Source organism: Myxocyprinus asiaticus, chromosome 12, assembly GCF_019703515.2.
Source record: "Myxocyprinus asiaticus isolate MX2 ecotype Aquarium Trade chromosome 12, UBuf_Myxa_2, whole genome shotgun sequence".
Classification (NCBI taxonomy): domain Eukaryota; kingdom Metazoa; phylum Chordata; class Actinopteri; order Cypriniformes; family Catostomidae; genus Myxocyprinus; species Myxocyprinus asiaticus.
Window position 1 is genome coordinate 6,602,201 of NC_059355.1, and position 27,239 is coordinate 6,629,439.

At 37.7% G+C, this 27,239-nt stretch overlaps 1 protein-coding gene across 1 annotated transcript in view; it reads left to right on the plus strand.

Annotated features, from left to right (window-relative positions):
- LOC127448763 (myosin-11-like) overlaps positions 1-27,239 on the plus strand; it is a 63,058-nt gene that overhangs the window by 286 nt on the left and 35,533 nt on the right. The window contains exons 2-4 of the mRNA XM_051711610.1: positions 9,410-9,773; positions 11,281-11,437; positions 24,421-24,448. Coding sequence (XP_051567570.1) covers positions 9,432-9,773; positions 11,281-11,437; positions 24,421-24,448 — 527 coding nt within the window. The 5' untranslated portion in view covers positions 9,410-9,431. The remainder of the gene's footprint in view (positions 1-9,409; positions 9,774-11,280; positions 11,438-24,420; positions 24,449-27,239) is intronic.

Consider the following 27,239-nt stretch of genomic DNA (forward strand, 5'->3'; position numbering starts at 1 on the left):
GCACTGTTAAGTGTGAAAAGTTTCTTGGTTGCTGAACTGTGTGAGAAATTCACAGTGATCTGTCACTGAAACTTGCTGTCAACATTGAAATGTGTTTCAAGTGACTGACAGTTGTTCATTCAGTTATTTTATACTGTGATTTAATCTAGTAGTTTTTTTGAGCAGAGCATGCTCATACTGTCTCATCAAGCCATGACCTCCTAGTCAAAAACATCAACATAAAGTATCATCCATAAACTTTGCTCTTTAATTGATAAAGCAAGGCTGTCTGTCCACTCTTATGCGAAAGTTTGACTTCAGCAGAGTCTGTCATAGGAAATGGCTGGGGAAAGTGCACAGAGTGAGAAGCAGTGAGCATGACAAACCAAAGAGTTTCCTGTTCTCCAAATATGGTTGTCAAATGCAGCTTTTTACTGAATGTTGTGATAAACAGCAGACCGTTTCAACTGACTGTCTTCATGACATGTATAGACAGCCAACCATAGACAAGAATGTTATAAAGTCAGTCCAAGAAGCATCAATTTCTTGTAACAAAGTGGAGGTGAAGTAGTCTATGAATTCGGTTCTTTGTGTCTCAGTTTTTTTTTTTTTAATAAATTAATGGCTAGATCAGTCACATAAACATTCTTAAGAGTTATTCTGTGGTCATAAAATAAAGGTGAAAGTGATGAAAAATTATTGTGACCTATGGTAAATTACAGCTGAAGTCAGAAGTTTACATACACCTTAGCCAAATACATTTAAACTCAGTTTTTCACAATTCCTGACATTTAATCATAGAAAACATTTCCTGTCTTAGGTCAGTTAGGATCACTACTTTATTTTAAGAATGTGAAATATATTTCAGCATTTATATATTTCATCACATTCCCAGTTGGTCAGAAGTTTACATACACTTTGTTAGTATTTGGCAGCATTACCTTTAAACTGTTTAACTTGGGTCAAACGTTTTGGGTAGCCTTCCACAAGCTTCTCACAATAAGTTGCTGGAATTTTGGCCCATTCCTCCAGAAAGAACTGGTGTAACTGAGTCAGGTTTGTAGGCCTCCTTGCTCGCACAGGCTTTTTCAGTTCTACCCACAAATTTTCTATCGGATTGAGGTCAGGGCTTTGTGATGGCCACTCCAATACCTTGACTTTGTTGTCCTTAAGCCATTTTGCCACAACTTTGGAGGTATGCTTGGGGTCATTGTCCATTTGGAAGACCCATTTGCGACCAAGCTTTAACTTCCTGGCTGATGTCTTGAGATGTTGCTTCAATATATCCACATAATATTCCTTCCTCATGATGCCATCTATTTTGTGAAATGCACCAGTCCCTCCTGCAGCAAAGCACCCACACAACATGATGCTGCCACCCCCATGCTTCACGGTTGGGATGGTGTTCTTCGGTTTGCAAGTCTCACCCTTTTTCCTCCAAACATAACGATGGTCATTATGGCCAAACAGGTCAATTTGTGTTTCAATACATTTCTCCAAAAAGTAAGATCTTTGTCCCCATGTGCACTTGCAAACTGTAGTCTGGCTTTTTTCTGTGGCAGTTTTGGAGCAGTGGCTTCTTCCTTGCTGAGCAGCCTTTCAGGTTATGTCGATATATGACTCGCTTTACTGTGGATATAGATACTTGTCTACCTGTTTCCTCCAGCATCTTCACAAGGTCATTTGCTGTTGTTCTGGGATTGATTTGCACTTTTTGCACCAAACTATGTTCATCTCTAGGAGACAGCATGCATCTCCTTCCTGAGTGGTATGATGGCTGCGTGGTCCCATGGTGTTTATACTTGCGTACTATTATTTGTACAGATGAACGTGGTACCTTCAGGTGTTTGGAAATTGCTCCCAAGGATGAACCAGACTTGTAGTTGTTTTTCTGAGGTCTTGGCTGATTTCTTTTGATTTTCCCATCATGTCAAGCAAAGAGGCACTGAGTTTGAATGTTGGCCTTAAAATGCATCCACAGGTACACCTCCAATTCAGTACACCTCCTATCAGAAGCTAATTGTCTAAAGGCTCGACATCATTTTCTGGAATTTTCTAAGCTGTTTCTATTTCTAAGCTTAAAGGCACAGTTAAGTTAGTGTGTGTAAATTTCTGACCCACTTGAATTGTGACATAGTCAATTAAAAGTGAAACAATCTGTCTGTAAACAATTGTCGGAAAAATTACATGTGTAATACACAAAATAGATGTCCTAAATGACTTGCCAAAACTATAGTTTGCTAATATTAAATGGAGTGGTTAAAAAATGAGTTTTAGTGACTTCAACCTAAGTGTATGTAAACTTCTGACTTCAACTGTAGGTGTGACTGTAAATCTCTAGTAGAAACTATTTTAATACTTTGGAGAGAAATCATTTTAAGGAATAATTCACCCAATAAAAAAATTTATTTCATCATTTACTCACCCTCATGCCATCCCAGCTGATGCGGAATGCTGTGTCCTCCCAGACATAGGCGGAATGCTGTTATGGAACATGCACGACACGGACGGGTAAAGCCGTTGCGCACTGTCTCCAGGACGTGAACGGGGTCTGAGCTGAGGCGGCAAGTGAGGTGGGAATGCTAATTTTTAAGGTGGCAGCTACCACCCCGTGCCACCCTTCTTGCCCCGCCCCTGCAAGTGAATGGTGAACAAAAATTGTAAGCTCTAAAAAGAGCATAAAGGCAGCATAAAAGTAATCCATAAAACTCCAGTGGTTTTAATCCATGTCTCTTGAAGCAATCCAATCGGTTTTGAGTGAGAACAGAGAAACATGTAACTCCTTTTTCACTGCACATCTTACCATTGCAGTCTCTAGGCATGATCATGATTTCAAGCTTGATTACATTCTCTAGTGCTTGACGCATGCGCAGAGCGATAGATGGTGCAAGGAAGTGTAATCAAGCTTAAAATCATGATTGGCAAGAAGACTGCTGATGTCAAGATTTATAGTGAAAAAGAAGTTATACTTTGGTCTGCTTCAGAAGACATGGAGTCTTATGGATTACTTTTATGCTGCCTTTTATGTGCTTTTTGGAGCTTCAAAATTCTGGTCAACATTCACTAGCATTGTATGGACCTACAGAGCTGAAATATTCTTCCAAAACAAAAATAATAAAAAAAATCTTCCTTTGTGTTCAGTAGAAGAAAGAAAGTCACACACATCTGGGATGGCATGAGGGTGAGTAATTGATAAGAGAATTTAATTTTTGGGTGAACTGTTCCTTTAACAGCTTTTCCAGAATACCATTCATAATAACGGTAAAAGGTGTGTGTGCATGAAGCAGAAGTTTTAAGTAGGTAGAAAAAGGAAGTTGAAGTTAGACAGTTAGAAATATGAGCTTGTTAGACCTAGCCAGGTTTTACAGTTAGTTTGTAACTAATAATCAGTAGGTCAGGATAGCCAAGACTGCTGTTTGATTGATTTGGACTTTTTGGTGGATTGCACATTTGCTGTCTATATTTAGATTTGACTTGTTACAATTTCTTTTTATTTTTTTTTTATTTTTTTTTTTTTTACTTTGGCAACAAAATCTCAATGTTCTCTATTTGACAAACAAACAAGTGATAGTCAGTGCTGAAGTATATTACCAATCAGAAATTAGCATAATTAATTCTGATTCAAAGTAACAGCCAGTATCATCATGTTAAAATAAAATTAAGCATTATAAATTATGAATCTATGTACTGATTACCATTATCCTGTGCCTGCCAACCATGTTGAGTGATCCAAACATCATCTGCAGCCTGAAACTGAACTTTTGGTTGGAAGTTTGGAGTGAATGCATTTGGCTGCATTGGAAAGCTATAGGACGCTCCCTTTCTCCCTTTTTATTGACAGACTTAACCTCCAGTGTGCTGTCTGTCTACACTGGTCTCAGAACAGTTCGAAATGCACCGTATTTTCATTCTAACTCATAAAAAGCCTCTGAAAGCAAAAAAAAAAAAACGTTCTCAACGTGGAAATGCACAGTAAATATAGAGTTTCTAAGGGAAAAGTCCTCGTAAGTAGTCATTGTGTTTAATAGCGTGCTGTTTCGCAATAAATTGCTCAAATTTAAAAAATGGCATATTGAATTAAACTAGAGACAAATGTTGACAAACAGGTTTCAATGTAAAAACTTAATTAGGTTTCTTGCCAGATGTACAGTAGTTTTGTTGGTGTTTCTCCAAAAGAAAAACTCAACTGTGATCGGCGCCATATTGTTTTGTCACATGACTCAGTATGTTTAAACCTCTTCTGACAGCCCAGAGTGTTTTGAACAGATCAGTCAGTTTAAATTAAATTATCTATAGCATATAGCGAAGACAAAACACAGTGTCCTCGCAGAAGGACACAGGGTAGCATGAGGTTAAACTTCCAAAAAGCACATAAAGGCAGCATAAAAGTAATACATAAGACTCCAGTGGTTTAATCAAAGTCTTCTGAAGAAATCTTATTGGTTTTGGTTGAGAACGGACAAAAAAAATAAAAAATAAAATAAAATAGTTCCTTTTTCACTGTACATCTTGCCATTACAGTCTCTAGGAAGGATCATGATTTCAAGCTCGATTTACACTTTCTAGCACTTTACACATGCACAGAGCACTAGATGGTGCTTGGAAGTGTAATCATGGTTGAAATCATGATCGCCAAGGAGACTGCTGATGTCAAGATTTATAGTGAAAAAGGAGTTATTTGTTGGTCTTTTCTCATCCAAAATCTATTTGATCGCTTTAGAAGATATGGACTGATCCACTGGAGTCTTATGCATTACTTCTATTTTGCCTTTATGTGCTTTTTGAAGGTTTAACCGTGTGCTACCCTGTGTCCTTCTGCGCGGACATTGTGTTTTGTCTTAGCTATATGCTATGCATAATTTTATTTGATTTATATTATGCTTTTTGTAGCACCAAAGTTTTGGTCTCCATCCACTTGCATTGTATGGACCTAAAGAGCTGAGATATTCTTCTAAAAATCTTAATTTGTGTTCTACAGAAGAAAGAAAGTCATACATATCTGGCATGTGGGTGAGTAAATGATGAGATAATTTTTGTTTTTGGGTGAACTATCCCTTTAATAACAGAAGCTGAAATGACACAGCTGCTCATGAGAAAGAGAAAACCAGATTTATGGAATGAGAAAAGGATGAGGAGGAGTAGAGAAGAGAGGAAACCTTTCACAGGACCAAGGGTCACAAAAATCAATCCACACAACACATGATCACATGATCTTCTGGGAAGTTTGCCCACTTGAGCACAGGCCAAGGACCCTCAATCATGCCACCTTTATTTTCAGCCATTAAAAATATCAGAATGGCTGTTAAAGTAAACACAGGCTTAACTTCTTTAAATTGAGTGTTGTGCTGAATGTTTGCGTTTTATAGTGAGTAAAACTGCTGAACCATAAAGGCTAAATGAAAACAGAGTCTTAGAGGAATATCCCAGGTTCAATACAAATTTAGCTCAATAGCATTTGTTGCATAATAATTTTGATTCGTCCCTCCTTAATTGCCATGACGACGTAACAGCATAAACCCTAAACCCCTTGAAAAAACATACATTTAAACAGCTATTAAACCATCAAAAAATTGGTCCCATTCACTTCCATTGTAAGTGCCTCACTGTTACCCAGATTTTTGCTTTTTTTTAAAGAAATGGATGAATAAGTTGCAGTTATTTTTTGTGGTAATCAACAATTATGCCACAAATACTGTCGAGCTTAACTTGAATTTAACCCGGAATATTCCTTTAAGACAGACACAGGAACACAGGAAGTTCCCTGTTTTAATTAAATCAGCTTATCTTAGAAAACGTTGTTTGTTTGTCTCACCCCCAAATGATTAAAGGGCGTTTAAATGACCCTTTTCCCTCCGTTGTGTTTTTCAGTGGCCGATTATTTTCCTTGGTAGAAAAAAAGGAGAATTTAGGTATTCATTTTGCAGAAGAGCTTAATATTTTAGCATCTTAATGGTTCATTTTTTTCATAATTAGAATTAGTAAAGGAAGAGGTCCATGGAGCACTTAGCGCCCAACAGTCAACGAATGTAGAAAGGAAGTCCCGCCTTACAGTTAAAAGAGCCAATCACCTTTTAGATACAGACATCACCTGTCAATCAATGCATGTGCATTAGCTATACAAGCCGGGAAAATTGTGTTTATTAGTGTAATATGAGGTTAAAAAAAAATAATCACAATTTATGATTCCAGTATCGTCAGATTTTTTTGTTGATTTGAAATATGTTCTTTGATCTTAATCTTGACTAACGGTTTTTGAGATTTTGATCTTTCTCCATTCAAGTAGAGAGGAGATGCACTGGCATGACTGGAAATAGCCTCCCGAGAGCGTTCCAAAGATGGCCGACCTTTGCTAGAAAGACTTTGTCTCTTTTTTTTTTATTGTCCACTGCAATCCACTTCCTGGCTGTGAGTTGATTTACTTTAGAAGCTGGTTGCCTCTTGTCACTCCTTATCAGTAAACCGTCAGCATTTTAAACGTGTCTAGTCTCCTGTCTTCGCCTCGGCTTGCTCTACAGTACACACTCTCAAGATACACAATGGATGTCCATTTACTTTAAGTCAGACAACACCAAAAAGTTAGAGACTTTCTCCTTGGTCTAATTGAGCAAGTGTAACAACTGTCTAATTTTAGGCATTATTCAAGTTTGATTTGAGACATTATACAGATTGTGCTATATTTCAATGGTTCTGTATCTCTTTTTTAAAAATTTTTTTTTAATTTGGAATGCCCAATTCCCAATGTGCTTTTAAGTCCTCGTGGTGGCGTAGTGATTTGCCTCAGTTGCCTCCGCGTCTGAGACCGTCAACCCGCGCATCTTATCACGTGGCTTGTTAAGTGCGTAGCCACGGAGACATGGCACATGTGGAGGCTTCACACCACCCACCGCGGCAACCACACTCAACTCGCCACGTGCCCCACCGAGAACGAACCACATTATAGCGATCACGAGGAGGTTACCCCATGTGACTCTACCCTCCCTAGCAATTTGGTTGCTTAGGAGACCTGGCTGGAGTCACTCAGCATGTCCTGGGATTCGAACTAGCGAACTAACAAACCCCAGGGGTGGTAGCCAGCGTCTTTAACTCTGAGCTACCCAAGCCCTCCAATGGTTCTGGATCTCAACTAATAGAGCATGGTACTAGCAACATCAAGGTCATGGGTTTGCTTCCCGGAGAACACACATATTTTGAATGCACTGTAAATCACTTTGGATAACAGCGTCTGCCAAATGCATACATGTAAATGTTTGCGCTTGATGAAATGGAGGTAACTCATTCTGGTGTTGGATGGTACTAGCAAGCTTTTTAGTCTTCCACGTACAGAGCCCCTTAGAGGACAGGGAAGGAATTTATTTTCTGAAATAGTTTTGTCTTTCCTCACAATAGTTTGTGTTCCCTCGCAATAGTTTTTTTGCAAAACTTATTGCGAGGGAATGCAAAACATATTGCAAGCCAACGTAAAACTTATTTCAAGGGAACACAAAACTGTTGTGAGGGGTAATGCAAAACATATTGCAAAGCAACACAAAACTTATTGTTTGGGGACACAAGCTATTGCGAGGGAATGTAAAACGTATTGCGAGGGAATGAAAAACATATTGCAAGGGAATGCAAAACATATTGCAAGGCAACGTAAAACTTATTGCAAGGGAACACAAAACTATTGCAAGGCAATGTAACACTTACTGTGAGGGATAATGCAAAACTTCTTGCAAAGCAACACAACTTGTTGCAAGGAATGCAAAACATATTGCAAGGGAATACAAAATTATTGCAAGGAAATGCAAAACTTATTGTGAGGCAACGCAGTACTTATTGCTAGTGAACAAAAACTATTGTGAGGGAACACAAACTATTGCATGAGAATGCAAAATTAATTGCAAGGGAACACAAAATGTATTGCAAGGGGTAATGCAAAACTTATTGTGAGGCAACGCAAAACTTGTTGCGAGGGAATGCAAACTATTACGAGGGAATGAAAAACGTATTGCAAGGGAACGCAAAATTATTACGAAGCTACGAAAAATTTGTGGGGAGGCAATGCAAAACTTATTGCAAGACAATGAAAAATTAGCTGCGAGGGAACAAATAATTGTAAGGGAATGCAAAAATGATTGCGAGGGAATGCAAAGCTTATTGCAAAGGGGAACACAAAACAATTACGAGAGAACGCAAAAGTTTTTTGTGAGGGAACGGAAAACTATTTCAGATAATTAATTCCCTTCCTCTAAGGGGCTCCATAGTTAGCCTAAGTCCTACCTGCTAGACACAATTTCATAGTATCATAATTTCAAATATTATAAAAAAAAAAAAAAAAAAACAAAAAGAAAAATTGGGAAAGTTGAAGCAGTACACCTAACACTTCATTTAGCTTCTGCTAGAAACTATGCAGGTGGGAAAAGATTTGTCCTATTTTCAGTTACTTGCTGAAAGGCCATTAGATCATACAATGTAAATGAACAAACAATGGATAATTAAAAAATAATTTGTAAATGTAAAAGGAAATTGTTCATTTGGTTCATATCGAAAATGTAGCTTTAGCAATGTTTCCCAAAATTGCTTCTAAAGCTCCTCGGTTGCAAGAACTCGAAAGCTGCACCTGCTGCTTGATGCCTGCACACTACAAAATACTTGTATAAACTTCCCTATATCAGTCCACCAGAGAAAGAGAAGCGTGGGGGAAAGCAGGAAAAGTCCAGTTGTAGGCATACTATTCCCTATAAGGGCTTTGTTTGGGAGTTCACTTTATTCTGCTGTTTGGGTCGTCAGAACGTCCACTGCCTAGAAGGCAGCCTTATATGGGCATTGCAGCACGGGACCACAGCTGAACTGCAAAAAAAAAAAAAAACAAGAAAAACAGCTTGTGCTATCACACAATTATATATGTTTTGAGTATGAAGAATGTTTCATACTATGATATGTATGGCTAAAGTGATAAATTGTTTAATCAAAGAATACAAAATGATATTTTATTTCCCAGCCTTTTTATTTGTCATTTCATCTAAATAGGGGATGATAGTGGAGTCCCTTGTGACCTGTGTCATGTTTATTTAGAAAGATGGCTGGTATGATGGTTCAACTTGGCAAAAGGTATACATCAATGCTTCTGAATTACAACCAGCTCCAAAAATCTTCCATAAAATATTTGGTTGATGTTGCAAATTCCATCAGGAAAGCATATACAATACTAAAGCTAGCATTAGACCCTGGATGTTTAATTTCGTGTCATTAAATCATTAGCTACAAACTGTTTTACTTATAGACCATTATACACTCTAATGACCAAAAAAAAAAAAGAAAGAAAGAAAAAAACCCACGAGCTATATCACAATCCACCATCCACTCTACACTGTGAGTACTGGTCAGAGATTCTTGTAAAAACTGTATATAGCAATTGTGTGTTTCAAAAGTCTGTTTCTTTAATTTGTAGTTGTCTTAACCACAACCCCAAAATGACGAAAAAGAGCATGACTGAGGATGAGAAATTCCTTTACACGGACAAAGACTTCATTAACAGCCCTGTCGCCCAGGCTGATTGGGCGGCCAAAAAGCTGGTATGGGTCCCCTCCGAGAAACATGGTTTTGAGTCGGCTTGCATCAAAGAGGAACATGGGGATGAGGTGCTGGTGGAGCTGGCGGACAACGGGAAGAAAATCACAGTCAACAAGGACGATATCCAGAAGATGAACCCGCCTAAGTTCAGCAAGGTGGAGGATATGGCAGAGCTCACCTGCCTGAACGAAGCTTCAGTTCTCCACAACCTGAGGGAGAGATACTACTCGGGACTCATCTATGTGAGTAGGCATTGGTGATCTTATTTTAAGTCAAATAAATGCTCAAAGTATACACATAAAGCAGTAATAGTAGTAGACACATTAAAAGTAGTGTAGCAGACGAAATTGCAGTCCATTTGTTTGAGCTGCCTGACTGGACTGGACATAAAAACATTTGCCCAACCAATGGTGTGAATTTGGGTCAGGAATACCTTTCTCCAAACAATGGCAACACATGCGGCCTTCAAGAATCGCAAATATTGTAACTACATTAGTAAGTTCTGAGCACATTAAGGACCAAGCAAAGTTGTATTTAGTGGGAGAATCAGAATTCGAGATAATAACTGAGATTACGAGTTGCAGGACGCTGTCACAGTGAAAGATGATGCAAAGCAATGATTAGCAAAATTATTCAATTACAAATTATTCAAATTATTCAGTGCTTTATTTCAATAATATTCATTTGTTAAACATAAAAGATCATAAAGTCAACTAATGTAAAGCTAATGACTCAGCCTTTGCGGTATAGTTTATGCAAACTAATTAATAGTTTGTAAGATACCATGCATTAATAAATCATAAAAATTATGTAAAAGTGATGCAGGTGTATTTGCTTATGCTTATTCAGAATCAGAATCAGAATTAGCTTTATTGCCAAGTATGCTTACACACTCAAGGAATTTGTCATGGTGACAGAAGCTTCCAGTGTAAAGAGAATGCAACCATATATACATGCATACAAACATATATATATATATATAAACATATATACATATCCTTCATTGTGTATTTCTTTTAGTTTTGCTTGTTCTGTATTTGTTTCATACCCATGCGTTTATAATAACGAATGCCCAACTTGAACGTAAGAGCTGGTGCACTTGAAAGCAGCAACAGTCATTATTTTTGCAGTTTTATTTGTTGACGCTATTGGAGCACAAATTGCACACTTCAACTTTAGTGTTTTAGATCTGTTTTATTAAGTATTTGAGTAATGGCATTATAAGGCATGAGTACATTCTTGCTGATGTTAGGACGTCAAGTTAACACAATTCGTGCTTATAACACATTAATAACATCCAATACATACAATTTATGAAGAACGCTACTGTGGCCAGACTTGGGTCAAAATGTTGAATAAATAATTTTGCATTGGCAACATTTTAACATATAATGCACTTAAGTCTGTGCTTAAGGTACTAAGGCACATTTCCTTAAAAAGAGGGATTATATAACTTCCACAGGCCTCCAAACTGTGTGTAATTTGTTTTGGTAACAAACTATTTATTAACAACATTTTTGCTCCGAAGATGTCTTAGGAGTCTCTCGAACAGGAGTCTTCCCTACAGAATGTATATCACCAGAGCTTTCAAATACCAAGAGCTAAAACATACAGATTCAAAGCTAGCTTCCTTAGACCAAGACTACTTTGATGTCATGTCTGATTGTTGTTCTTTACATGATGGATTCATACCCTAATGCTATAAATGCAATGGGCAATCTGAAAAGTTGATACGTTGTCTTTTTTCAGACATACTCTGGGCTGTTTTGTGTGGTGGTGAATCCCTATAAAATGCTTCCAATCTACTCTGAGAAGATCATTGAAATGTACAAAGGCAAAAAGCGGCATGAGGTCCCTCCACATATCTACTCCATCACGGATAACGCCTACAGGAACATGATGCAAGGTAAGGCCTTTTGGAGTCTAGAATCTGCATGCTAACTCTTAGCATGCTACTGTAACTCTTTTAGTTGACAAGTATAACTGTTCTTGCTTATTCATTTAGATGTCAACAATAACTACGTTTCCATACAAGGATTTTTTGCGAAAAAAGTTTTAGCGCATCAAAATAAAGCTGATGGAAATGCAAATTATCGCTAAAATTTAAAAGTGTCGACATAATATTTTTCCGTTTAAATCTAGCGCATAAACTCTAGGTCGATACATCAGATGTCGCGAAAAACTGGTTTGGAAACACTTTTTGTCGAGAAAATTGGCATTAACGCAAAAATGTAGTTTCACATGACAGAATTTACCCCAATCGTTAGCCTGTGTTAATCATGACAACAAGGTATAGGATCCTTGAAAGCCAATTTATTGTACGTGATTATGGATTGATCTGAACAGCATAAAGATCCAATCACTGCAAACATGACACTTCCAGGAGTACCAACACAAATATCTCGTATCATGTACATGGACAAGTGCACGGAGAACAAATTAATGGTCACTGTTTGTGATTAATGTAATCGCGGTAGCCATCTTTTTATTTATTAAAGTTGCTTTTTCACACCATTCAAAATAATAGACAGCAGTCATGGAATTAGCCCACAATAATAAAAAAAAAAAAAGATATATATATATAAAATTTCTATGCAAAAAGATGTTTTAAATTAAAAATAAATACACAATACTAGGAGAAAAGCTTCAGTGTGCTTTTTTAGAACACGAACATATAGCACAATTCTATAAAATTATTGTTTAGCTTTTGAAAAAATTCTGGCCAAATTCCCTATATTAAATTAAATAAATTACCAAATGAAAAATGCATTAAATAAAAAAAATAAAAAAAATAAAATAATAAAAAAAAATATATATATATATATATATATATATATATATATATATATATATATTTTTTTTTTTAGACATATATATGCCCTTTCTTTACACAAACTTAAATTAGCCGTACTCTGTTCTGTAGATGAATGAAGTCGGCTGAATGACATTTTCTACACTTCAAGACTATAAACTATCCGAACTATTTGTCCAATGAGTTCACTTTCAGAAAACGAGCTTTTGAACCTTTTAAAACTTTTACATTTTTTAAATCTAACCCTCTTTACCTCGGATCGCATTTGCTGAGCTTCTTCAGAAAATGTAAATTGCATTATGACGCTAAAATTAATTTTAGATGATAATCAAGTTCAGCTGGTCGTTAAAAGTTGCTGGACAAATATGCAGGACATAATGCAGTTGAGATGGTGATGCTTTAGATTAGATGATTGTTCAAAATAGCCTATTGAATATCAGGAATGTATCATATGTAAACCCTGATATTACACCGCATCAGTTTTTCTTTAATAGCTGTGCACACAGCATATACACATGGATGGATGGTCCTTATGCTAAGACTAAAAGTTCCCCCACTACTTGGTGCAGGTTTCCAGCTTGAACAGGGCGTGATGATTCGCTTTCGGGTCGGAACCGATGGCAATTTGCAATAGGCGCAACATTAGGACCAATATTACAGTACTATCAGAAGGGCAACTGCTTCATTTTGATTGCAATTCCTCATCTTCTGATTGCATTTATTTGTGAATTAAAATGACAGTAAGCTGGTTAATTTCAATGAATTGTCTCAATACTCTCCCCATTTTACCAAAATTTCGGAGGAAACAAATTAGGGACATCTGGCAGGTGAATTAGCGATAAACATGCATTTCTAAATGGAAACGGCTTCAGGGCAGATTTCTTTTGATCTAAACCAAAACTTATGCGACAAAGTGTTTTTTTAGGCATGACGTCATCACGCACGCCATTTTTTATCGATAAAAGGCCATTTGAATGGAAACGGGCAGAAGACGGCAAATTTCTCACATTTTTTTTTTTATGCATTTTCACTTTGTTGATAACAAAATAGCGTGAAAAGTGGATGGAAACTAGGTTAATTCTTGTTAACCATTGTCCTCGATACTTCAAGCTCAAATGAAGTGTGACAATGATAAGCTATTTAAATTTAGATTTGTAGTTGTTTATATGGGGTGTGACAGCTCTAAGAGCTCACGTTAGCAAGTCAGTGGAGTGGAGTGTGTGCGTATGAATTTGCTGTCAGAGGCCATATGTCTAATGTTGTGTCTTGTAAACAGCTGTTGTCACCCACAGGGTCAAAACAACTGCAGCTTGATGCAAATACAGTGCATTCAGAAAGTATTCAGACCCCTTCAATTTTCTCACATTTTGTTATGTTGCAGCCTTATGCCAAAATGCTTTAAAAAAAAAAAAATTTCTTCATCAATCTTCACTCCATACCTCATAATGAAAAAGCAAAAAAAACTTTGCAAATTTATTCAAAAGAAAAAACTGATATATCACATTGACATAAGTATTCAGACCTATTGCTATGACACTTGAAATTTAGCTCAAGTGCATCCCATTTCTCGGGATCATCTGTGAGATGTTTCTACACTTTGATTAGAGTTCACCTGTGGCAAATTCAATTGATTGGACATGATTTGGAAAGGCACACACCTGTCTGTATAAGGTCTCACAGCTGAAAATGCATATCAGAGCAAAAACCAAGCCATGAGGTCAAAGGAACTGCCTGCAGAGCTCAGAGACAGGATTGTGTCGAGACACAGATCTGGGGAAGGCTACAGAAAAATTTCGGCTGTATTGAAGGTTCCCAAGAGCACATTGGCCTTCATAATTCTTAAATGGAAGAAGTTTGGAACAACCATGACTCTTCCTAGAGCTGGCCACCCGGCCAAACTGAGCATTCGGGGAGAAGGGCCTTGGTAAGAGAGGTGACCAAGAACCCCATGGTCACTCTGGTTGAGCTCCAGAGATCATGTGTGGAGATGGGAGAAACTTGCAGAAGGACAGCCATCACTGCAACACTCCACCAATCTGGGCTTTATGGCAGAGTGGCCAGATGGAAGCTTCTCCTCAGTGCAAGACACATGAAAGCCCGCTTGGAATTTGCACAAAAGCACATAAAGGACTCTCAGACTGTGAGAAACAAGATTCTCTGGTCTAATGAAACGAATATTGAACTGTTTGGCCTCAATTCCAAGCATCATGTCTGGAGGAAACCAGGCACCGCTCATCACCTGCGCAATACCATACCAGTGGTGAAGCATGGTGGTGGTAGCATCATGCTGTGGGGATGTTTTTCAGTGGCAGGGACTGGGGGACTGGTCAGGGTTGAAGGGAAGCTAAACGCAGCAAAATACAGAGATATCCTTAATGAAAACCTGGTCCAGAGAGCTCAGGACCTCAGACTGGGCCGAAGGTTCACCTACCAACAGGACAATGACCCTGAGTGCACAGCCAAGACAACACAATTGTGGCTTAGGGACAACTCTGTGAATGTCCTTGAGTGGCCCAGCCGGAGCCTGGACTTTAACCCATTCGAACATCTGTGGAGAGACCTGAAAATGGCTGTCCACCGATGGTCCCCATCCAACCTGACAGAGCTTGAAAGGATCTGCAGAGAAGAATGGCAGAAAATCCCCAAATCCAAGTGTGCAAAGCTTGTCGCATCATACCCAAAAGGACTTGAGGCTATAATCGCTACCAAAGGTGCTTCAACTAAGTACTGAGTTAAGGGTCTGAATACTTATGTCAATGTGATATTTCAGTTTTTTCTTTTTAATAAATTTTCAAAGTTATCAAAAATATGTTTTTTGCATTGTCATTATGAGGTATGGAGTGTAGATTGATGTGAAAAAAAATTATTTAAAGCATTTTAGCATAAGGCTGCAACATAACAAAATGTGGAAAAAAATGAAGGGGTCTGAATACTGTCTGAATGCACTGTATGTGATATTATTGAAAATAGTTGCTGTGCTAGCTGTGAAGAGCGAGAACCACAAGATATATTAAGCTGTTGACACATCAGCTTATGTTAGTAGTAAGCAGTTGTATATCTTCACATTTATAGTAATGCTATATTGTTTTTACAGTGACTACATTAATATAAATTTGACTAAAACGTGTGGAGTTATTGTGAAATTTCAAACTTGCAATATATACAGACAGCACATTACATGCCCAACCAGAGACAGAAATATACTGGATCACTGCTACACAACAATAAAGGATACATATTGCTCTGTCCCTAGAGTAGCTTTGGGACTCTCTGATCAATGTCTGGTTCATCTTCTTCCAAACTACAGACAGAAACTGAAATCTGCTAAGCCTATAGTAAGCTCTGTAAAGAGATGGACCAATGAAGCAGAGCTGGAACTACAAACCTGCTTTTACTGCACTGATTGGAGCGTTTTTGAGGCTGCAGACACCAATCTGGACGAGCTCACAGATACTGTTACATCATATATCAGTTTCTGTGAGGATATGTGTATCCCTACTAGGACTTATTTAATGTTTAACAATGACAAACCATGGTTTACAGCAGAACTCAGGCAGCTTCGTAAGGCCAGAGGATACTGACAGAGGTGGGGATAAAGTATTGAACAATCAGGCCAGGAACACACTGAATAAGGAAATCAGAGTGGCTAAAATAAGATACTCTGAGAAGCTGAAAAACAAGTTTTCAGCTAACGACCCTGCATCAGTGTGGAGTGGCATGAAACAACTCACAAATTACAGGACTCCTACCCCCAACCCTGTAGGGAACCAACAACTGGCTGACGACCTGAATGTGTTCTACTGCAGATTTGAAAGGCCCAATCTCACACCCCACACCCGCTCTGACCTTCACTTCACACAAACACCAACACCTCCTGCAGCCCCCTCCTGCTACTCAACCTGCACTTAAGATCTGTGAAAATGATGTGTGCCGTGTCTTTCGAAAACAAAAGATAAGGAAAGCACAAGGCCCAGACAGCGTTTCACCTGTATGTCTTAAATTCTGTGCTAACCAGCTGGCCCCCATCTTCACATTGATTTTCAATAGATCACTGGAGCAGTGTGAAGTTGCCTGCTGCTTCAAACTCTCAATCATCATTCCTGTCCCAAAGAAACCAAAAATCACAGGACTTAATGACTACAGACCTGTCGGCCTGACGTCTGTGGTCATGAGGTCATTTGAGAGACTGGTGTTGGCCCACCTGAAGGACATCACTGGACCCTTTCTAGATCCCCTTCAATTTGCTTATCGAGCAAACAGGTCTGTGGATGATGCAGTCAACTTAGGATTGCATCATATCCTGCAACATCTGGACAGACTAGGGACATATGCAAGGATCCTTTTTGTGGACTTCAGTTCGGCTTTCAACACCATCATCCCAGCTATTCTCCGGACTAAATTACACCAACTCTCTGTTCCCATGTTTGTCTGTCAGTGGATTACCAGCTTTCTGATGGACAGGCAGCAGCTTGTGAGACAGGGGAAATTCACTTCCAGCACCTGTACAATCAGCACTGGTGCCCCCCAGGGATGTGTGCTCTCCCCACTACTCTTCTCCCTCTACACCAACGACTGCATCGCCAAGGACCCCTCTGTCAAGCTCCTGAAGTTTGCAGATGACACCACTGTCATCGGCCTCATCCGAGACTAGGTTAAACAGCTTGCTGTCTAGTGCAGTCAAAACAACCTTGAGCTGAACACGCTCAAAACGGTGGAGATGATTGTGGACTTTAGGAGGAACACCCCAACACTGTCCCCCCTCACCATTCTAAACAGCGCTGTGGCAGCAGTGGAGTCATTCAGGTTCCTGGGCACTACCATCTCACAGGACCTGAAGTGGGAGACCCACATTGACTCCATTGTGAAAAAGGCCCAGCAGAGGTTATTCTTCCTTCGCCAGTTGAGGAAGTTCAACCTGCCACAGGCGCTGCTGATAGAGTTTTACTCAGCAGTCATTGAGTCTGTCCTCTGCACTTCAATATCTGTCTGGTTTGGTTCAGCTACGAAATTGGATATCAGAAGACTACAAAGGAGCGTTCGGACTGCTGAGAGGATTATTGGTTGCTCCCTGCCCTCCCTTCAAGAACTATACACTTCCAGAGTGAGGAAAAAGGCTGGAAAATCACTCTGGACCCACTCACCCTGCCCAATACCTTTTTGAACTGTTGCCTTCTGGCCGACGCTTCAGAGCTCTGAGAACCAGAACCGTCAGGCACAGGAACGGTTTTTTCCCTCAGGCTGTCATTCTCATGAACAGTTAAAACTGGCCCATTGAGCAATAATTAATGTGCAATATACAGCTTAGTCTTTTTATATTATCCAACACATCCAACCTCTTCTGCCATTACATTCCCTTGCACTGTATATAACCGATTTGTATTTAGATTTGCACTGTCTTTGTGGGTGTGTATGTATGTGTGTGTGTGTGTGTGTGTGTGTATGTATGTGTATGTGTGTGTGTGTGTGTGTGTGTATATGTATGTGTGTGTGTGTATATATATATATATATATATATAATATAATATAATATATTGTCTATTGTGTATTCTATATATACTTTATTTTCTTTTCAATATTTATTTATTTTTTATTCAATTTTTAAGTCTTGTTGCTGTTTTGTATTGTTTGTACACTGGAAGCTCCTGTCACCAACACAAATTCCTTGTATGTGTAAGCATACTTGGCAATAAAGCTCATTCTGATTCTGATATCAGCTCATTTAAACACAATTCTCACAGTTCTCACTCAATAACCGTCGAATGCATACTGCGGATCTTTTAGTAAAAGTATTATTTTATATATATATATTTTTAAATATATTATATACAGTATAGTGTATAGGGTCTTTAGTGACACAAGGTATGTAATAGTGTCGCACTATACTGCATATTTCCACTTCTGTAAATCAGATGGTTATGATTTTTATGATTTCATCTATTTAATCTTTACTATTTAAATTTGAGACAAATGAGTGCCATATTCATACAAATTACTATATCATAACATTTTCTGTGCTATGGTGGTGAATTGTCAGCATCCCATATGCATTACACATTCATATTGTACTTTACGTGTTATTTGTTACTCAAGGTGGCACTGATGTATTAATGATTTACTTGATTTACATTTGACATACAGTTGAAGTCAGAAGTTTACATACACTTAGGTTGAAGTCATTAAAACTAATTTTTTTAACCACTCCACAGATTTAATATTAGCAAACTATAGTTTTGGGAAGTCATTTAGGGCATCTACTTTGTGTATGACACGAGTAATTTTTCCAACAATTGTTTACAGATAGTCAATTAAAATTGAAACAATCTATATCACAATTCCAGTAGGTCAGAAGTTTACATACACTTACAGTTGTGCTCAAAAGTTTGCATACCCTGGCAGAAATTGTGAAATGTTGGCATTGATTTTGAAAATATGACTGATCATGCAAACAACTATGTGATAATAAATGGCTTCATATGATCACTATCCTTAAAAGACAGTTTTTTTTTTTTGCATGATGAGTTATATTTTCAAAATCAATGCCAAAATTTCACAATTTCTGCCAGTGTATGCAAACTTTTGAGCACAACTGTAGTTTACTGTGCCTTTAAGCAGCTAGCAAAATTCCAGAAAATGATGTCAAGCCTTTAGGCAATTAGCCAATTAGCTTCTGATAGGAGGTGTACTGAATTGGAGGTGTACCTGTGGATGTATTTTAAGGACTACCTTCAACTCTTTGCTTGACATTAAGGGAAAATCAAAAGAAATAAGCCAAGACCTCAGAAAAACAATTGTGGACCTCCACATGTCTGGTTCATCCTTGGGAGCAATTTCCAAACACCTGAAGGTACCACGTTCATCTGTACAAACAATAGTATGCAAGTATAAACACCATGGGACCACGCATCATACCCCTCAGGAAGGAGATGCATTCTGTCTCCTAGAGATGAATGTAGTGTGGTGCGAAAAGTGCAAATCAATCCCAGAACAACAACAAAGGACCTTGTGAAGATGCTGGAGGAAACGGGTAGACAAGTATCTATATCCACAGTAAAACAAGTCCTATATTGGCATAACCTGAAAGGCTGCTCAGCAAGGAAGAAGCCACTACTCCAAACCGCCGTAAAAAAGCCAGACTACAGTTTGCAAGTGCACATGAGGACAAAGATCTTACTTTTTGGGGAAATGTCCTCTGGTCTAATGAAACAAATATTGAACTGTTTGGCTGTAATGACCATCGTTATGTTTGGAGGAAAAAGGGTGAGGCTTGCAAGCCGAAGAACACCATCCCAACCATGAAGCATGGGGGTGGTTGCATCATGTTGTGGGGGTGCTTTGCTGCAGGAGGGACTGGTGCACTTCACAAGATAGATGGCATCATAGAGAGACCTGGAAATGGCTGTCCACCAACGGTCCCCATCCAACCTGACAGAGCTTGAGAGGATCTGCGGAGAAGAATGGCAGAAAATCCCCAAATCCAGGTGTGCAAAGCTTGTTGCATCATACCCAAAAAGACTTGAGGCTGTAATCGCTGCCAAAGGTGCTTCAACTAAGTACTGAGTTAAGGGTCTGAATACTTATGTCAATGTGATATTTCAGATTTTTCTTTTTAATAAATTTTCAAAGTTATCAAAAATCTGGTTTTTACTTTGTCATTATGGGGTATGGAGTGAAGATTGATGTGAAAAAAAAATGATAATACTTAAAAGCATTTAGCATAATGTGACAAAATGTGAAAATGTGAAAAAAATGAAGGGGTCTGAATACTGTCTGAATGCACTGTATGTGATATTATTGAAATTAGTTGCTGTGTTAGCTGTGAAGAGTGAGAACCACAAGATATATTAAGCTGTTGACACATCAGCTTATGTTAGTAGGAAGCAGCTGTATATCTTCACATTTACATAATGCTATATTGTTTTTACAGTGACTACATTTTTACTACTAAAATGTGTGGAGTTTTTGTGAAATTTCGAACTTGCAACATATCAGCTCATTTAAACACAATTCTCACAGTTCTCACTCATTAACTGTGGAATGCATATTGTGGGTCTTTTACAAAATTTATATATATATATATATTACATTTTTTTGTAATTATTTATTTTATATATTATATACAGTATAGTGTATAGGGTCTTTAGTGACACAAGATATGTAAAAGTGTCACACTATACTGCATATTTCCACTTCTGTAAATCATATTTTTTTATTTTTATGATTTCATCTTTTTAATCTTTACCATCTAAGTTTGAGACAAATGAGTGCCATATTCATACAAATTACTATATCATAACATTTTCTGTGCTATGGTGGTGAATTGTCAGCATCCCATATGCATTACACATTCATATTGTACTTTACGTGTTATTTGTTACTCAAGGTGGCACTGATGTTTCAGTGATTGACTTGATTTATTTTTGACATACGGTAGCTACTGGATGAAGAAGCAACATGAAAGTAAGCTATAGCAAGTATAACACATGAACAGTATGATATTGCTGTTAACATTTGGGTGTACTACTGAAATTCTGTAAGTTTTACGTCTATTTAGACTCAATAAGAGCAATACATGTGTTATGTTTAGCTTATGTGTTAAGTGTAGCTCAAAATGCGTTTGACAGCCAGTTGAGTAAAACAAATGTCAACGTGGAAGTATTGAATACCTTTCTATCATTTGTTGCATCATCTCTTTGCTAGATGAAAAATAAAACACCAAAATATAAAGATAGAAAATATTCTATTCTATTATTTTCTAAGTGTCTTAAAAATGCTTTGAAATTCGGGGGGCCTGGGTAGCTCAGCGAGTGAAGACACTGACTACCACCCCTGGAGTCACGAGTTTGAAGCCAGGTCTCCTAAGCAACCAAATTGGCCCGGTTGCTCGGAAGGGTAGAGTCACATGGGGTAACGTCCTTGTAGTCGCTATAATGTGGTTCTCGCTCTCGGTGGGGTGTGTGGTGAGTTGTGCGTGGATGCTGCGGAGAATAATATGAAGCCTCCACAGGCGCTGTGTCTCCACGGTAAATTTGCTTAACAAGCCACGTGATAAGATGTACAGATTGGCGGTCTCAGATGCAGAGGCAACTGAGATTTGTCCTCCGCCACCCAGATTGAGGCAAGCCACTACGCCACCATGAGGACTTAGAGCGCATTGGGAATTGGGCTTTCCAAATTGGGGAGAAAAAAATGCTTTGAAATTTTGTGGCGGGTTGCTAAAGACCCATGGTATGTAATCATGTTTGTCAAATCAACCATGCATTTAAAGGTTATAAAGATACTTGAGTCTGTGACATGGTCATTGAAAAGATAAAAATATCAGGGAAATTTCAAATAGTGATTTACAAGAATGTTTAAGTTATGGAAATTTCTATAGCGATGATTTTTTTTTTTTTTTTTCTAGACATGCTCAGCTCTAAAATATTTAACTGGCTAAAACGCATATTGTGGGTGCAGTCTGCATAAATAAAATAATAAAAATTTAAAATCCTTTTCACAACAGTAAATATCATGGAAAAGCCATGGAAATTCATTGGTCTAAAGGTGTGGTAACTGCTTTTGGTTTGTAATTGAGTCTCTCAGAAACCAGTATCTTACATGAAACATCAGAGCGTGTTAGAAATTGCTTTCAAAAGCAGAAGTAGATGATGCATTGTCACGCTGTCCCTCAAAGGTATAATGCTCTGACAGTACAGTTCTCATTAAACTGCTTACATTAATCCATTATATCCCTTTATTATACATAATTTTGGAATGTTAAGAATTTTAGAACTATTTTTAGCAATGATTGAATATGGACTGACATTTCCTGAAAAACCTCTCCAACACCATAAAGTCTGAAAATGTTCTCATTCGTTAAGATCATCGCAGAATGTCATGTCATGCTGCTACAACTGGACTAACTTCCTGTTATATGAAGACAGATAACCAATAACAAGAAATGCGTTTTGCAGCAACTAATTACCACATGGAAAGACAACCTAAATAAGTTTTGGGAGATTGCTATATCCTGAACTCCAGTGTATTGTGTGAGTCGATTGAATGAGTCGATGACAAGATTTAGAGTATCTTGATACAGCATAATCAACCTTGAGTGCCAGTGTTGCGCTCTCTCATTTGAGGATACTACACATTCCTACTCAGGGGCTTACACTGATCTCTCTTTGAAGTCCAGCGATGTTTCCATGCTTGACTGAGTATGACATGGCGTACCCTTGTCATAATTGAAAACATGAGGAGCTAGTTTTGGTTGGAATGGGAATCAAATGGCTACACATAGAATATTATAACTGTATATCACAATATGAGTCATTGTATATCATGGTAACTGTGTAATGTAACACAGTATTAACATTTATGCTGGAAATTCTTTACATATTACATAATCATGTGGGCATACATATTTTTTAATAATCCAGTGAATGAAATAGAAATGAAAGGTAAAATAATTTTTTTTCAGATTTAACATAAATTAAGCTCAATCGACAGCATTTGTGACATAATGGTGATTACTACAACAAATAATTTCGACTCGTCCTTTCTTTTCTTTAAAAATGGCAAAAATTGCGGTTATAGTGTGGCACTTACAATGGAAGTGAATGAGGCCAGTTTTTGGAGGGTTTAAAGGCAGAAATGTGAAGCTTATAATTTTATAAAAGCACTTACATTAATTCTTTTGTTAAAACTCATGTATTATTTGAGCTGTACATTTTTTTTTTTTAAATTTACGGTTGTTTTAGGGTTTACGGCGTTATGTCGTCATGGCAATAAAGTGGTAAAATTGGCTATAACTTTACAAAGAAAGCTATCACACTTAAATCATGACAACAAGCATATTGTTTACCTCTTTTAGCTATACTTTGAAAAAACATTGAGTAATTTACCTTTACGGATTGGCCCCATTCACTTCCAATTTTTTTTTTTTTTTTTTTTTTTAAGAAAAGGAAGGACAGGTCGAAATTGAGCTTAAATTGTATTAAACACAGAATATTCCTTAAATCTCATTTGTTTATTTTATCTTTTTAGTTAGAAATTTGTGGATGCAAACCAAAAGATAAGATTATTACAAACGACTGATGAGTCTGGTATCAGTGCAAAAAACGCTTCACATTAATGCATGTAACACTTAAGTTTAAAACAAAATACTTCAATACCTAAAGGTAATATAATAAAACAAATAGTTCTGATTCTGAATTCTGATTTCGGAATTCTGATTACTAGTATCTTGGATAAAACAAAACCTGCACATCTTGTTTTCCATCAAACGCTCTGGCTGAGGTGCAGTGTTACCCCATCATTGTGTTTAGATTTGGCTTTCTGAGTCCCGATTGCCCTGGTTTGTGCCTTAATTAGGAAGAAACAGGAACAGACTTCATGTGCATGGAAACCTGCCTAGCTTAAGTCATATCCAAAATGAGCAAAAGCCTTTCATTTTGTTTACAACAGACAAAGGATACATGAGCAGAACAGGCTTGCTTGCTCATATTCAGCTGATTAGGGTGTTGGTCCAACCTCCAGGATCATAGATAAAACTCAGTTTAGAGTTCATTGACTCAGGTTTCAGAGAGGTTCATATTTCTACAGTATATGAACTCTTTTGACTCTATTCAAATTCTTACTGGATCTAATAGCTTTTTATTTCAATTCCACCTTTATGATCATTAATAGAAGATCTGACGAAAGTTTAAAAACCAAAAATGGAGCCAAGATCATCTATGAAGGTGTTCAGCTTCTAATTTTAGAAGTGTAAGTTCAAGATGGTCCCACTGCTGAACACAGTTCTCACAAGAATTGATTCATTTCCCAAGTAAAAAGAGGAGCACATATTAATGGTATTTGACAGTACACTAGTTTAGTAGCATGGCACTTTCTTGACTTTAGAAAACAAGTTGTTAATTGGTTTGTTCTGGTCTTAAGAGTTGTCACCAGACCTTATATGTTCCATGATGTTCAGTACAAGTGTCAACATTTTTATGTATTCAGATAATTACATTGTATCATGTCTTGTCTCCTCATATCCCATGAGCACTAGCCTGACAGTTACCTTGACCCATTGTAATGTCTGTCTTTTCTCTCAACAGATCGAGAGGACCAGTCTATTCTTTGCACGTGAGTTTCATTTTTTTATTTGCATCCACCATTAACTGCCTATAGTCTTACTGGATCTAAAGATTTCACTTGTGACGAATGCCCCATACTGGACAGTTTGTACAAATTCTTGTACAAACATGGTTAGACGTGGTTAACTATTAGCTTAATTGATTAAAGCTTTAAAGATAAGGCTTGGCAGCACGGCCGGTACTAGGATGATGTTTTTGGTGGGACACTTGTATGTTTAGGGGGTGCAATGTTGATTGTTTTGCCGTCAGTCCGGTGGCAGAGTGCCCTTGATCATTTCGCTGTCAGTCATGGCAGGGTATCAGATGTTTCTGGGGGGGCTCGAGGCAAATCTAGGAGGGGAAATGACCCCCTGACTCCCCCATATACCCAGCCATGCCTTGCAGCCCAATTCTGAAGTGCACTTAACTCAGCTCTGTTTGTTTAAGTATCAAGACCTGCACTGACACTGCAACATTGGTTCAACCAATGGCGTTAGTTTCAGGCGACACTACTTGTTTGGTCGACCAATGGAAGATGGGGGGAGTGTTGAGGAAACAGTTATTATTTTTGTAATTCCTTTTGGTGCCACTGGTGTTGCAGAAATGACACACCCCATTTTTAAATCTGGAACTATTTCAAGCCCATCCTAATATAATGTTAAACTATAATGTTTAATTAAAATAAATGTTTGACAGCGACCAAATATGAACATACATCAAGCTTAGTATATGTCAACATGATAATAACAAATAGAGTTATCCTACTTGCTAGGATCCTGAGTTGGTTCAAATGTTCCTCTGCAGTGGGAATAAGGCAGAGTCTCCTCAGAGTTTGCCTTCTCACAGGAAATGTGCCCCCTGTCCTGATTCTAAATCCAGATTAACTGCACGTTGGCTTCATCGATATTTGTTTTTTAGTTCTGAGTCATTATGGAGCACTTGGTTAGCTCTTATTGAGTACTTGAAGCCCCCCACACATAGAAAACTGGCCAGTCCTGACAAAAATCCATCCAAAAATAGCAAATAACAATATAGCTGTTCACAGTTTATATCAATTGTTTCACATCATTGTGATAAGAAAAAATAAAAAAAAAATAAAAAAACAGTGAAATACAGTATGAGGATGTTAAAACACAACAACATGGTATTGATGCAATGGGTCAGCGTGGGAGGCTCCCACAGACACTGTTTGCGAATTTCCTCTGAATGTGGAAAAGGAAATGGAAGCTGTTTAAACTGTTACAGGGCAACTGCTGCTAGGGCATAGAACTCTGTAATGACATCAGGCTGTTTCCATATGTCTCAGCCCAACTCTCTCATGGTTTTGTTCTTTTTTTTTTTTTTTCTTGAAGCTGTCCCAAAGCAAAGTTGTTGTTTTTTTTTTTTTTGTAATGAGTCATTTGTACTGGGAATAACCACATAAAGTATTTACCCCCAGCAACCCCCCCATCCCCCATGTTTTTTTCCCACAATTCATATCTAATGCAGTGTGTAGACCAATACCTTAATCACCATTCAGTCAGATTGTTGGCATCAGTAAAATAATCATCATGAAATGTACTATACAATATATCATAAATGGTTTAAAACTGTGTATTTACAAACATTGCAGTATAAAGTACTGTATAAAATGGCTTTATAACTGTTGGATGTGCTGATCTAAGGGCACCCTGCTCCTGCCAAAGAACCCGCCCTTCGGCTGCAACAGAGCCTTGTGGATCCCAGACTCCACTTTCCTAATATGGAAATGTTGGCATCAGTCATATCACTCTCGGATATCATAGAAGGCTCATAGAACACTGTGAGGCGGTTAACTGCACCTCATAAGGCCTAGATGGAATCTGCTGACATATTTAGCATTTTCTGTGCAGATTTTTGTGGAAATTCTATGGAATTCTGCAGAAGGGATTTAAACAGTAAAATGTATTAAATGGAGCTGTGAGTACTACACTCCTATTGATAGTTGAAAGCATCATGAAATTATCCTAAATATTTAATAAACAAACTTATTTAAAAATTAGTCAAACTTTTTGAATGAAAGATGTCACAACTCTGTGAAAGAGTTTTCTGCAGAGTTCTGCACGCGCAGATTCCGTCTGGGTCTAATCATAACAGAGACAATTATTGTGTTTAATTTAACATAAATGTAATACCTTTAATTCCTGTTGCATATTCTCAATAACTATTTATTTAGCTTAAACAATTTTTAGCTTCTATTTTGTTTTTTTTTGTTTTTTGTGTGTTTTTTTTTTTTAGCTTCTAATTTTATTTAGCTTCTAATTTTCTCCTGAGAAATTATTTTGCAAAGTTTTACATCATGCTTTGAAAACTAAATTAGGCTAAAAGGCACCATTAAAAATAATTTGTAAATGCACTGTCAGAAAACAAGCTACGTACTGCACATGTGCATTTTTGTTCTCAAAGGAAAATTTTTAAAGGCACAAAAAAGGTCCAGGGTACAATTAAAGTAATAATTCACCCAAAAATGAAAATTCTCTAATTAATCACTTACCCTGATGTCATGTGGATGACTGTCTTTCTTCAGCAGAACTCAAATTAAGATTTTTAGAAATATATTGAAGCTCTGTAGGTCCTTATAATGTAAGTAAACGGGTGGCATCAGGCTGCTGGCTATTTCACAGTCCAAAAGTCATTTTTATGCAGCATAAAAGTAATCCTCACGACTTCTGAAGCAAATCGATAGGTTGGTGAAGAAAAAAATTCTTTTTTAACTTTAAATCATTGCTTCAGCCCAGCGCTGAATTTCTGTTTGAAATGAACTAACTCTCGCGTGACGTTCA